The sequence below is a fragment of the Echinops telfairi genome, unplaced genomic scaffold, assembly GCF_000313985.2.
Source record: "Echinops telfairi isolate 266 unplaced genomic scaffold, ASM31398v2 ScPeMD7_3533;HRSCAF=4204_1, whole genome shotgun sequence".
Classification (NCBI taxonomy): domain Eukaryota; kingdom Metazoa; phylum Chordata; class Mammalia; order Afrosoricida; family Tenrecidae; genus Echinops; species Echinops telfairi.
In genome coordinates, this window is record NW_022107432.1 from 21,175,754 (window position 1) to 21,190,260 (window position 14,507).

At 49.0% G+C, this 14,507-nt stretch overlaps 1 protein-coding gene across 8 annotated transcripts in view; it reads left to right on the top strand.

Annotated features, from left to right (window-relative positions):
• The window catches only part of SUPT3H (SPT3 homolog, SAGA and STAGA complex component), a 442,749-nt gene extending 430,383 nt beyond the window's left edge, over positions 1-12,366 (top strand). For 2 of the 8 annotated variants that reach the window (XM_013006777.2, XM_045294857.1), the window contains one exon: positions 10,883-12,366. In XM_013006777.2, the coding sequence (XP_012862231.2) occupies positions 10,883-10,957 (75 nt within the window). In that variant the 3' untranslated portion in view covers positions 10,958-12,366. The remainder of the gene's footprint in view (positions 1-10,882) is intronic. The other 6 variants (XM_045294852.1, XM_045294856.1, XM_045294851.1 and 3 more) reach the window with 5 other exon arrangements.
• Positions 12,367-14,507: the final 2,141 nt, after the last annotated feature.

Genomic DNA, 14,507 nt, shown 5'->3' on the forward strand with positions numbered 1-14,507 from the left:
ATGGATTGGGATAACAGTTGTATGAGCCCCTAATAAAATGTTTAAAAAAAAAAAAAAAGAAATATAGGTAGCTACCCAATTTGATGGATATTATTCATAATTATCTTGTCCCTTGGATTTTTTTGTCATGGTTTTTGATACTCATGTCTTCAAATAATTCTTATGAATCGTAATTATAATTAATTTACTATCCCAAATCGGTATTTGACCATTGGAAAAACAGCTGTTATTACCATGTTCCTATTCCTGTGGCATGATTTTTTAATGTGGCAGAAAATATTGAAGCAACATTTTTATGTTTATAGTGTATTATTTCTGAGACTTTAAAGGTACAGTTGAGTAAAATTACAATAACCTAAAATTTTTAAAAATCTGGATACCATTTATTATAATTTCTAATAACAGAATATTTGAACATATAATGTTTAGACTCAATAAAGTTATGTTACCTTAGGCAAGTGGGACTCCTAATTTTCTGGCAAGCAAGACAGTTGGCTGGGTTGATGCAAACATTGTTCCTCCTAGCAGATAATTAATATGAAGTCCAGAAACAACCCCGGCGGGAGCTCGGACTTAGTATCAGACTAAGTGCTTGCGTTGTAGCACTGTGAATGGTTGCGTTATCCAGCTCACTCTAATGAATTCTCTTTAACTGTTGTGGCTGATGGCTATCTTGCAAGTTGGTGTGTGGTCGAAGCCCAGATTCGGGACCTGGGAGCCCGAGTGGTTTCATGGGATGTGTGCTGGCCCGCTCCAAGGGGGAATGAGGAGACTGTCTACTCCCTTAAAGAGCGGAGGCCTCAGAAACCCGCAGGGGCAGTTCTGCTCTGTCTCCTACGGGTCGGGTCGCTGTGAGTCAAAATCGGCAAAGGTCGTGTGGTGTCTTGGCGTGGGAGTGTCCTGGTCTGCTCTCCTGGCAAGCACACATTAGCCTTTCTCCGTTTCATCGGGGGAAACCAAGCTACCTCTGGGCAAATTCATTCATTCAGCAGATAATTATTTACTGAGCACCTACCGGTTGGCAGGATATTGGGCCACACGGTGCAAGTTTAGAGATAAATCAAACAGCAAAGTCCCTGCTTACCTGAGGCCATAAGAGAAGGGCAAATTAACTGTTGTTAGAGCCAAGCCCCCCTGTAGCTGATCATCCAGGTTCCTGACTCTTGCATGTTTGACACTTTTTACTTAGATATGCAGATGTCTTTTAAACTTGGCATAATTTCAGGTGCCTATGTTTTTATTAATAATATAAAGTAGCTGAAGAAAAAGTATAAAATGGCTAACAATATTCAGCAAAAAATTTTTTTTTTTATCTCTAAAATACAGCAGTGTTTGTATCGGCCATTGGTAGCTTTCTGAGTGACGGTAACAACAGGTGAAAACACTCACCTCCGTATGATTTGACTGCGCTGACTCGCGCAATGAGACAGGCTCATTTTCTGTGACTGATGGAGCGGGGTTTGTGTTCATAATGCTTCCACCGCCCCAGAATCAATGGGAGGCCGGTGTGGCTGTTCTTTAGTGAAGTGGAATCTGACGGAAGGAGTGAGAGGAGAGCCCGTGGAGAAGGACAAGTCTCTCAAGAAGCATGGGCGCCAGGTGACTGGGAACCAAAGGGGAGTTCATGCGACATCTTCTTTCCCATCCTGCCGGCCAGAGAAGACCTCTTATTTAAGGGGCAGGGCTCCCTCCACGGTTTTAAATAAAGGCTCTGCTGTCAGACAAAGGGCCCTGGGTACGTGCACGGGATCTTTATAACACTGGGAAAGTCTATCCAGAGGAAAATGCTTCACGAAGAGTTTTGCATGTTTCCGAGCGATAGATCATATGGTTCAATTTAGAATCTTCGGGACGCTCCGATTTATGATGGAATTATCAAAAGGAGGAGCGTCCATGGCGGTGGTACAAACAAGCTGCGCTTATTTGTATTTATGTTTGCTAATGAAACTCAGCCAGGAGTCCCACTTTGATTTTAAGAATCTCAGACCACCATTCAGCCTTCCTCATTGTAATTAGATCTCTCGCCCACACGCAGACACAAGGGCAACAGAAAAGGCGGGGTGGGAGGGCATGCACATTTCATCTTTTAAAGAACTTTGATACGAAGCTCCAAGGCTTGAGAGGTTTGCTGTGGTGTTAAAGCAAAACAGTATGTCTCTCAGGGCACGGTCACCTCCCGAAGCGTGGCCCCTGAGTGCCCAGAGGGCCAAGCCGAGTTTGCGTGTCCGGGGCAGTGGAGTTGGCGGCTCCTTGGCGTGATCTTGAGTTTTGCTGCCAGGGGAGAAGTAGGAAGGTCAGTTCCAGGTGCACCTCGTGTTCGCTCTGAAGCGTGCCAGGTCAGGTCCCAGTTGTCACACGGTGAACGCCAGCACATGGTAAGCCCAGGCCTGTCCAAGCAGCGTGTGCTGCTGAAGGTTCCCTTGGCTGTTGTCTCTTGAACTACATTGCCAGGCCTTTCTTTCTAGCCTCCTCGGGGTCGGTTTGCACCCCCGTCCTTTCCGTGAGTGGCTGAGCAGGGGCAGAGAGAGGAGCCAACTTAGCTGACTTTGAAAACAGCGTTTGCATACGGGATGCATACATTCCTGTACATGAGTAGCTGCTAATCCCAACGGGCTTTACCATCAGCTGAACTTCGTGTTGTACAATTAAAGCACAATTGCACTGTAACTGTGGAAAACATTCATTGATTAACCAGCAGTGACAAAAGCGCAGACAAGAAGGAAAGAAAAAGGGCCGACCTTTCCACCCCCAGCTCAACTAAGGAAGCGAGAAACCCAGCATGTTAGCTTAAAGGTAGCGACCACTGAGACCTGCCCGTTGCTGCTACCGTCAGGTGTTGCTTAGCGTGCAAGAGACGTTCTGTGAACTAGGACTTCCCTTCCACGTTCTGTCCCATGTGACTTGGGCCTTGTGCAAACCTAGCTGCCGCCTGCTTTTCCTTTAAGCCTCTCCCGGGCTTTGCTGTGCTTGGGAGTCAGGATGCACTTCACAGTTAGGTTTTTGGAAATCAAGTGACACTCGAGAGATGGGTGCTGCTGTAAGAGGCGAAGCAGGCACTGTTACATAATACACAGTTTCCGTAGAAAGTACAGCACAGAGCATCTAAAAGCCAGTGGCATAGGCATTTCTAATGACTCTTAAGACATACTTAGATGGGTACTATATGTACTGGACCACCATATGGTGGGCAGCATAATCACGTCCATAAGACACTAGATATATGTTTCCAGTGTGAGAAGTTATTGCATTCACTACGCCCTGTTCTCCAACTGAGGTTTTTAAACTATCACAACCTACAGGACCACAGACATCCATGTGGTCAGATGTTTCCTGAATGGACGTGACGTGGTGCACGGCTGTCGCTTGGCTCCATATCTCTCCGTCTTTGGGCTACGGGACCTCTGTCCTCTGAGAAACAGCAGGGCCTTGGTAACCGGGGTGGCTCCCCTGGTCCACCAGTCTTCCGGCTCCACCCTGCACTTAGTTCATTGGGAGTTAACAGTAGTTTGGGAGACGATGGGTGTGTGCTCCAAGCCTTTTTATTGTCCCTTTTAACTACCAGACTGAACCCAAATGGGCCAGTTCCAGATGCATCCTGGCAGGCCGCTTGATTTGCTCAGCACTGCCACTGCCACTGAGTGGGACACCCCCTCGGAGGTCCCCATGGGCTGCAGATCCTTTCAGCCATGTTTATCTTATTTTGATATTTCACCCATTTCCGCGGCTGCCTCTGTTGAGCACTGAGGGAAATTGATTCTTCAAGAGAGAGCTGCTCACAGAGCAGACGAGCCTGAAGCCAGAACCAAAGCTCTCCCTGGCCTGGCTGGTCCGGACTCTTCCGCGGCACCTGCCCCCGGGTCCCTCCACTTTTGCTCTGCTCCCAAGGGCTCTTTATCCGGAAAAACAATTTCTTTCCCTCCGTCTGTTTCCCCCATCAGGGTCTGAGAAGGGAAGCACATAGCTTTTAGGCAAAGCCAGGACCATCCCCCAGAGCCCCAGGTGGGGGTGGAATTCTCACCACGTGCCCACGGGCAGGTGACTGTTAAATTAGGACCCGGGCTAGGCGAATCTGCAGAGATCCTTTGCAATCCCAAGTTCTGTTGTTGCTGGATTCTAGATGCTTGCAAAGGCCTCAGCTTCCCAGTGAGGATGCTTCCTGCAAGGCTGGCAACTCGAGATCCCATGTGCTCCTCAGGAGAAAGGTGAGGCTTTCGACTCCGGGGAAGATCTAGTCTCAGAAACCCACGAGTCCCCTCGCCCGGTGGGATCACTGTGAGTTGGAACCGACTCGGTGGCAGCGAGTTAAGTTAAAGCTTCCAAGTTCCTTCTTGCCCTGCGGCAGGCAATGGTGTGGTTGCCCGATGGGCCGCGGTCCTTGCAGTGGCATCCAGTACCTGGGGACCGACCTGAAAATGGCCTCGCAGCAAGAGGACAGGTGATCCCTCTGCTGTGTGGGTAAAAGACGTGACCCTACAACCTCAATTTCTGTCTCCCCACATGAAACCTATTGAATGACAGGATTGGAGTGTCCATCAAGGATAGCATGTGCTTCATGATCATGACAGCTTCTAGAAGGCTCCGTTGATTGACAGCACCTTGAGAGACCCTGGGATGGTCTCCTCGAGGACTCTACCATTGCACTCACCAGGGGAGCGTGGACTGCCTTCCCAAGGCTGAACTCCACGGGGAGTGGGTGTTTTTCCAAGCTTTCCAGGGTGGGGGACGGGTGGACCCAGTCCTCTGGGGTTCCCTTGAGTCAGCTCCGACTCCTGTCGTGACCCTCCTCACCCCCATAACCAAACCGAACGCCGCCCTGTCCTGCGCCAACGCACAGCCGCTCCCACCGCCTCCATCTGTCCTGTCAAGCAGTCTTCCTCTTGTTTGCTGCTCCCTCTACTTTTCCAAGCATGACGTGTCCTTCCCGTGGCTCCACCGGGAAGTAGCCACTTGAAGGAGGCCTCCACAGCAAAGCTGATTTCAACCCGAGCCCCACCTGTGCACTCGAAGGACTGCGGAGCCTGGTTTCCGTCTGAAACGGAACGCTAACTCACCCTTCAAGTGATGCGCACCAAGCCTTGAGTTGTTAGGGCGGGGAGAATAGGTGGGTCTCTAACACAGGAGAGGAACAAAGGATGCCCGATGCCAGGATGGCTTGTGTGTGTGTGTTTGTTTAACGTGGGACGATGTTATGTAACGAAAAGACTCAGGGCCTGCATTTTGCATCCTTCATCTTCCCCTCTGTGGACATGTCCCTTTAAAAAGGAGGGGGCAAGCTCTTTTTGCCTCGTTGTGGTAAGGCTCAAAAATTCGATCTGGACATGAAAGTACTTCGTAGAGCATAAAACCATGTTTCTCAGCACTTTTTTAATCTTTGCCCTCCCTGCTTTGAGAGGTTTACACATATCGCATCTCGTGCCCCTTTCAAACGTTATTTGAAATTAAATCCTGTGATTAAAGGCAAACACAAAGGTCGTTTTCGTCCTCCTTGAGGTAAACCAGAGCGTGAACTTGGGACCGGGCTGAGGGCAGGAATTGAGCACCTTTGCCTGCCGCCCTTTCTAAGCGGCTGCTGGCCGCAGAGGAGCTAAAAGACGAGCTAAAGTCAGATTAAGAAAATGTATAGGAATCCAGACAATTCGGCTGATCCAAACATTTTCTTTCTTCGGCCTTTGAACCTTGTGATGAAAGGCTTTGTTTGCCAATGAAGCCTTTGTCAGGGAATTTGGGACCTGTTAGGGTAAAAGGCTTCTCTCTTTGAAGTGCGGGAGAGCAGAGGAGAAGGGGCAGGGTACTGGAAACAAAAGATACAGTGGTTTCATCTCCAGCTGGACCAGACAAAGCCAGTCGACTTCCTCGAGTCGATTCTGACTGGTAGCGACCCTGCAGGACAGGGCTTCTGACACGCTAGCCTTTTTGCCTTTAATCACAGGGTTTAATTTAAGGTGACCAGATTTTAACATTGGTAAAGCGGGACACCATTGATAAAACTCATATCCTGGCAAAATAGCCACATGGCAGCCGAAAACCAGATACCCTAGCTTGTCATGCATTCTTTCTAAAAATCGGGATTTTTTTAAAAAACACCGCAGGACGCGGGAAAAACTGTTAAAAATCAGGACTGTCCCGCCAAAAGCGGGGCGTCTGGTCACCTTCATTTAATTTCAAATAACGTTTGAAAGGGGCAGGAGATGTGTAAAGATTCCTCTTTCTCCCCATTCCTAGGTAACTCTGTTTCGTAGGCCAACAGCACAGATAGCACATGAGCTCACAACCATGTGTAACGTGGAACTAGGGGATATGTGTATAACGTAGCTATCTGCTTTTCCTTTATGTGAACTTTGTTTCTTTTTGATATCAATTTGAATTTAAAAAACATATCCATGAATGACGATTCCTAGTGTGCAAGTCAGCCTGTCTGAGAGCTTGGCCTGTCTTCTCCAGCTTGTCCGGACACAGGTCAGCACAAAGGGAGTTGGGGTTTACAAGCGCATGTTGATCCATTCAGTGCCCTGCGCAGGCTGGGGGGTGGGGGTGGGGATGCCTATCTAGGTAGACTGACATCATATTTGTGAGCTTAATAAATAAATCAATGACAAAAAAAATCAGGGGCTCTCTTGAGCCTCAGTGTAGACAGAACCTGGGACCCGAGATTAATCCTTCAAAAAGATACATAGCCTCTCTACTGCTCACTTTGAGCTGAGCCTGGTCCCCCCGGTACCTGCGCTTCCCAACCAGTGTTCAAGCCAAGCTTGATTCCCTCAGAAGAAAGCCTACGTGTCATCTAGCCGTGTTATTGGAACGGTGTGATTGCCTCCATCATTCATTCATCGCTTTTAACCGTGGGTAGAGGTCTTGGCTGCTTCTGGTCATGTTCTGGTCTTACCAACTAGACAGGCCTGTGAGGATATGGAGCTGGGCGTCAAGCTCAGGCTCGGACATTGGTGAGCAAGAAGAGCACCACGTGAGTCAGGGGGACGTGGCCTCTGGAAGGTCCTCACACCAAGCACTGTTTAAATTCCGCTTCAACATTCCCAGTACACATCCACAGGCGCCCACAGTTGGCACAAAGATAGGTTGTCTTCCTATCGAGTGGAAAGGATGCCACCATGGGATGTTCCCATAACCCCCTCAGGGGAACAGCATGCGTCTTTTCTACATCAGAAGAAAATGCGCCGACCGGGGTGGAGGACCATCGAGGTTTGGTTTGCTTCAATTGCTCTTCCCTAGTTACACAAGGCTTGTTTATTCCTTCTTTCTTTTAGAATTAGAGCAGGGAGAGCTCCTTCCAAAAACGTTGGTTTTTCTCAGACTTAGCCACTTAAGACTATGAGTGATGAATCATCTGCGAAGGTGAACTGATCTTTGAAACATGATCTTTCAGGTACTAGAGAGAGGGCCATTTCAGATGGCCGACCCTGGAAGAGTTCAGTTGAGCTCTTTCTTAGGTGAGCTCAGCCAAGACTCCATCTTCCCCTGAGCCAAGAACCCTTGCCCACGCAGGGCACTCCTCAGCCAAGTACCTCTGCCAGAATCCAGCTTTCTCCAGGTCCATGTGGCCCCATGTAAACCCCCCTGTCCTTTAGTTTGTGACGTTCAAGGTGGTCCCTCTGGTTATAAAACTTGCAGTCTCAGGGTCAAGAAGCTGAAACCGTTACTTTGGCACAAGCGTCTCAAAGGGAGCTGTGGCAGGAGGCGCTGTTTCAAGGCCCGAGTCCCCGCTGGCCTACAGTTGTGGGAAGACACTCTATCCATTGCTGCAAGCTCTTTGTGGCTCTCCGTGGAGGTCACTCACCACTGTTCTCTGACGCACAGCCTTCAGAGTCCTGGTAGAGAAGGCCAGCGTCCCTCCTGCAGTGTCCCCTAGCAGAAAGGGACTAGCGGTGAGGACAGCTTCACACTGACAGAGGCTGAGGAGTGGGCCCGGAGATGCGCCCATCCTCAATCCACCAGTCTGAACTCAACTCGGGAGCCCAGCCAAGGACTGGGTATCCCATGGGCTCCTGGGCCTCACCACCATAGTCAACCCTTGGGAGGTGGTTTTCAACTTAACTGACTTTGATGATGAACTCAAGGTTAGCTAGGAAACCATGTTTTTGTTTCACCTCCTGTTGACGGAAGTCATCCTGTGAAGCTTGGGTGCACGTTCCCTTTTCCGTGTCTGGGTGTACCTCGCTCTGCCCCACTGTGCAGACCCCGGCTTTTCACAGACAAGGTTGGTGGCAGGGCTGCATCAAGCACGCCTTCTGACATCATCTCCCCAGCAGCGGGTGCCCGCTTCACCATGGTCATTGTCCCCGGATTTCAGACTCCGCCTTACTGTCACTGCATGCGCCTGAGAGACGACAACCTTGTGTCAACAACACTCTTGCACGGAGCAACCAGAAACTGCATGTGGCCTGCTTTATTGCAAGAGTCTGGGACCAAACCCACACCGTCTCCAAGGTGTGCCTGCAATGATAAATGAAACGTGGAATATTGTCAGTAAAATACCGCTCGGGTCTAGAGCCCTCAGTGCGTCCTCCACAAAGGTGGCTTCTTTTGTTTTTCTATTATATGGATGCTGAAGACAAGGCAGGAAACATCCCCGATGAGAGATGTTTGTGTTCTTTTCTCCATTCTCCCTGAAAACAGCTTGTAGAAGACTTCTGTGGTAGATATATCATCGTTTGTCAATTTGAAGATTAAGAGTGAAGGGGTGGAGTCTAGCCTGTCAATCAGGTCATAGCCAATGAGGCCTCTGTGTGGGCATGGCCTTCTCCTAAGGATTCTGGGAAATCCGGTACTTTCTCTTTGGAGGCCGGAGACACGTCTCTCTCTCTGGACACACCCTGCTAAACATAGCAGCTGACAAGACCCATGGACCCACCCTGATGCAGAGACCCCTGCCAGCACTGAGATGTTTCCAATGCCACTGGATCCAAAGACGTTCTACCCACTGCCCTGTGATCTTCTACATTCGGCATCATTGCATGTGTTGTGTGAGTCTGAAGAAGACTTTATAGATTGGCGTCAGACATATGGGCTAATATCGGACTTAGGGACTTGATCTGGACTGGGCTGGGATGTTTTCTCAATACCCAGTTGCTCTTATCTATAAAGCTCTTTCTTATACACATCTGAGTGTCTCCGTGAACTTGTTTCGCTAGTCTACCCAGACTAACTCAACTTCCATCTAATTGAAGGTTAGGAGTTCTCCGGATGTGACGCTTACTGCTTTCCACCGTGAAAAACATGACGGGGAGAGCGAGTTTTGTTCATCAGCCACGGTTTCAGTCAGCTTCCCTCTTGGCAGTCGGGACAAGCAAGACACTGAGGCCCCGTGTCTCCTGGGACGACAAAGAATGTCATCGTGCTTGCTTTACTGCAAAGGTCAGCAGTTTGAAACCACCAGCCACCCTGGTGTTCTACTCACAGGAAGTCTCTGAATCCCACAGGGCAGTTGGACCCTGTCCCGTAGGGTGGCCGTGAGCCAGGATGGACTTGCTGTGGCAGGGAGCCCGGCTTTGGTTTGGGGGGTTGGTGTGTTTGGTGACTTCGTGGTCACACACTCCGCCGCTCACTGCAAGGTCGGCAGCTCGAGCCCCTCCAGGGGTCCGTGCGACAAAGAGCTCCCTATGGCGCTTCGGTAAAGATGGTGGCCCAACAGGGCCCTGCGACTCTGTCGTGTGTGCTTGCTCAGAGTCAGAACCCACTCTCTGGCACATGGCAGCAACAACAGGAGTGGATGCAGTGGAGACAACAGAAAAATCATGGAAACATGGAATGAAAAGATCCTGGAGTTTTTCCATGAACTTTTTGAAGCTCCCTGCTATTGCATCCGTGCATATCAGTGTCTGGTGTACCAGTGTGTTTTGAGGAATGTCTGATCCCACTGTCTGTATCCCATAAGGGACCCTGGTGATGTGGTGGTTAGTGGTCTGATGCTGAACCAAAGGACACCGAAAGGAACCCACCAGCTGCCCCACAGGAGAAAGCTGTGGCCATCTGCTTCATCGCCCTTCCAAAGCCAACCCAACGCAGCCCACCGCCGCCAAGTTGATTCCAATTCATAGTTGCCCGATAGAGACTTTCCACGGCAGTAAGTCTTTACAGGAGCAAATGGCCTTGCCTTTCTCTGGAGGAGCGACTGGTGGGTTTGAAGTGGCAACCTCGTGGTTAGCAGGTTAGCACTTCCCCTGGGCTGCTGCCAGCGCTCCTCTCCATAAAGAACGCCGTCCTGGAAACCCCGTGGGGGCAGCTCTTCCCTGTCCTGCAGGGTCCCTCTGGGTCAGAATTGACTTGATGGCAGTGAATTGTAATAGGAACATCTCCATCCGTGTGTGTGTGTGTGTGTGTGTGTGTGTGTGTTATGGAAACTGGCATATGCTCTAAGTTTGCTATAATGTCTGTCATGCTCCGAACGCCTTTACGATCCCCCTGATTTAGGGGGCAGGAAAGGCCTCTCTCACTGTCTGTTCCCCATAGCTTTTCACTCAGACTATAAATTAGGCCCGGAAAGGCTATAATGAGCCAGTAATTTATAGACTATTACAATACTTAGTTAGAACTGAATTTTTGAGCGTGTCGAATAGAGAACACATGTTTACAAAGGACAAACAGATTCAACACAATATCTCTTGGGCCTAACCAAGCCCAATCAATTAACAAACTGGGATGTCTCATTTTGAATATCTCCCACTCCCCTAAAATAGACTCACTAACCACTTGTTAACCACACTGACTTTGTAATAGACAGAGTGGTTGGTCTCGCTGTGCCACCAGAAGTGTTCGGATCAAGCACCCTGTTAGGCCGTAGCCAGCAGAGCCCACCAAACAGGAAGAGAGCCTGGCCGCCTTCTCTTGCCTCCTTCCCCTGTTTGCTTGATGTGCTAATTCACTGCAGATTTCTTCCTTGACAGAGCGCCTACCGCAGAAATGGGATGGCTTTCCTGGCCTGCTGAGGTGGCGGCGACAGTGACAATGGGAAGAGGCGACGTTCAGGTGATTCTTTCTCCCCTCCTGGGACAAAACGAGCCCCAGCTCACCTGCTCCGCAGCCCAGGCAGGGCCCAGTTTGTTGTGACTCTGGCTCCCTTCCGACCCCCTCAGCCTTTCACCCTGTAGAGCGGCCGTTTAGCTAATTAATGGCAGGATGTGTGTGTAGGTGGACAAGAACGCAGATCACATAATTTTGAAATTTTAACTTGGAAAAAAGGATTAACTGCCGTCAGCTCGCATATCTTGAAAGCGGTGTTTAGTCCCCCTTATGGTTTAGTCCGTTTCAGTCCTTACATTTTGTAATCCAGGTGCGGGGCCAAAGAAGCAAAGTGAAAAGGACCACTTCTGTCTCCCATCACCCCACCAAGTGTACTTCTGGCGGTTGGTGACCGTGTACCTGTCCAAGGGACATTTAAAACGTGTCTGGGAAACCCCACTGCCTTTTAAATTCCATCCGTCCGCGGACTCTTTGAAGCTCCCTCGTTTTCTAGAGCGAATTATCTGTCTTGGAAACCCACCCATCAAGACCTGATGGTTCTCTCTCCTTTGTCCCATCTGATGGGCTGCTCCCCGCAAGGTCCCCAGTTCCAAACCACCTGCTACTCCAAGGGGGCGAAATGAGACTCTGTACCCTTAAAGACTTACGGCCTCAGCTACCCCAGGTGCAGTTTTACTCTAACTGTTGTTGTCCTACTTCTAGGACAGGTATAATTTTTCAGTGCTGCTTCTCAGCTTCTTGCATAGCTGCCTAGCCAGGTATGGTTTTGCTCACATCCAGTGTTTTCCTCCCTCCTCTCCCAGTCCCTCCATCCCCAGGCCCTCCGCCCCCACCCCACGCCCCTGAGAAGGCGCAGCATGAGCATCAGTGAAAGAAGGGAAGTGTCAGACTGGCAAGGCAGCCTGGGTCATTTCCTGGTTTGCTCCTGAGCCACCCGTCAGCCATCTCCACTCTCTACCACCTGAGGGGCTGTCACTCGCCAACAAACCAATGTGCCGCAGGTGCGATCGTACAGCTTCTGACCCAAGGCCAGTGGCCGAAATAAAGGGATGTTGTTGCTTTAATTTGACAGGAGTTTTGTGCCACACTGTTTTGATCATGGTTTTGTGCCCAGTGAAGCAGCTGTAGTAAGGATTAATAAAGACAGAAGTGAGAAACATGAAGGATGTCTTCTTGTGACCCAATCGATTGGAAGCCCCCCTTAAGATGACTGTGCCACACTGTTCACATTGGTCACCTGTCACTTACCTGTGCTCTGTTGGTCCTTCTGGGGGCAAGTGGCCAGCCCGGAACAAAACGACGCGGATAGAAAACATCAAGAAATTGCCAAACAGTTTTGTTGTTCCATCTGTGCTTGTTGAAATGTATGATTAAACTTCGCTTTTTATTGTACTTCTTATTTTTCTTGGCGTCCTCAATCATGGAAGATTATAAGCTTGCAGTACACATCTCAGCTTGAGGCAGCATTTCTTGTTTGGTTTCGATCTGCCAGGCCTATAGACGTAATAAAGTTTTCTGGGGTTACATCGAAATGTCTTCTCTCCCACGTCGTGAATGTTACGGCCTTCACAAAGCAGAAATGTAAGCCTTCGTTTCCACTCGCCTCATTTCCTTCTACCTGATCCCCTTGTAGTCCCGAAGAAGGAAGACTCAACGCACATTTCTCTTGGAAATATGACAGGTCTGTGTTTTTGTTGGTCTGGCGTATGTTTGCCTATCTTGAGCAGTCTGGCAGGTAATTATTTATAAAATCGGGTTTTGCCCAGTAAGCTGAAGGTAAAGTGATTGGGCTGAAGGTGTCCAGACCCCATAACAACCTTTCACTTTTCATCATCAGCCAGGGAGCCGAATTCCGAAAAAAACAAGCTCATTTATGTCTGTCCTGAACCAGCCTGGATATCCCATAATTGCTCAATATTAATATTTTTAATTCTTCCTCCTCTCCCCACCCCCCTCCTTTCTCTCCAGTTGGCTTCTTTTTCTGACTCCATAACATTGAATTTTAAGTGAAATGACATTTACTTAAACAGCGAACATAGAGAGAAATGTTTAGGAGACATTTTTTTTTTTTTTAAAGTGACCAGTGAATGGCTCTCTCAAGATCAAATGCTGTGTGGAGTCATCTAATGTTAGGCCAGTAGAGGGGCTTAGTGATCATTTACTACAAAGACTCACTTTGCCGATGTTTAAAGTGGTCAGAAACAAGGAAAGGGACTTTCCTGGGATCGCCCACTCGGAAGAGGGCACCAGGGCCCTGCTTCCCAGTGGGGGCTTCCACGCTAGCACACGGGATTTGCTTAAGAATCTTACCGACCGAGGCCAGAGGTTTGTGGTGTGTTTTTCCTAGACAATAACCCAAATTTATAAAAATGGCACCCATTACAGACACATCCTCAAGCATGTGTTATTCATTAAAGTCTTGTTCAACCGGACTATGCTGCTAATTAAATGTATTCTCCGATACATCAGGCTCAATGCTAAATCAAATGTGACTGCACAAAGCTGTCTTGGGAGACTGTAAAGCACAAGTAACTGTGGAGCCTCGCTCACAATAATACTGCCCCCTGGATCCGATGCAAAGATGGCGAGGCTTCAGCCCACGTTCTGTGGACATGTGGTCAGGAGCGACCATCCCTGGAGAAGGCCATCATGCTCGGTAACGTGGAGGGGTCAGTGGAAGAGAGGAGGGCCCTCGTGGACAAGATGGCTTGACACAGTGGCTGCAGCAAGCCACTCAAACACCAGTGGTGATGACGGTACCGGCTGGGCAGCGTTTCTTCCTGTTGTACGTAGGGTCACTGTGACGCAGAACCTACTCGGTGGCACCTAGCAACAATGAACGGATCAGAGGGAGGAGCCCTAGTGCCGTAGTGGGTTACACATTGGGCTATTAACCGCAAAGGTGGCTGTTGGAAACCACCAGCCGGCTCTGAGGGAGAAAGGGGGGTGGTGGTTCTGTTCCCATAAGATTTAGAGTCTCAGAAACCCACCGGGGCAGTTCTGCTCTGCCCTGTGGGGCTCACGGAGAGCCAGAAGTGATTTGATGGCAGTGCACTTGGCTTGGTTTTTACTGGCGATTCATGGCGATTTTAATTGGCGATTTATTGATGGGCAGGGATTGGCCCCTTCACCTAGACTTCTGAATGTGCCGCTTTGAGTCTATTCTTCATCAGTAAGCTTCCTCCTTGCACATCATCATGGTTGAGGTGCAATCACCGTGTTCCAATCTTAGTGCCAAGGGTTTTTCTTGGAAACCATCAGAAACACAAATGTTTTTGTTTTTCCCTAAATGGTGTGTATCATTCCCGATTCTGGGAGGGACTGCACATTTTATTACTATTACTACACATTACTACACATTATTACTGGTTCTTTTTTATATATACAAACTAATAAACCATCCACAAATAATGCTTTTACCACATAGGAGACAAACATAACTGATCATTCTTGGTCTGGGAGGAAAAAAGTTTACTTGTCTAGAAATTATAACCTTTTCTCGCTCTGGAGCACATGTTCTCTCGTCCGACTTC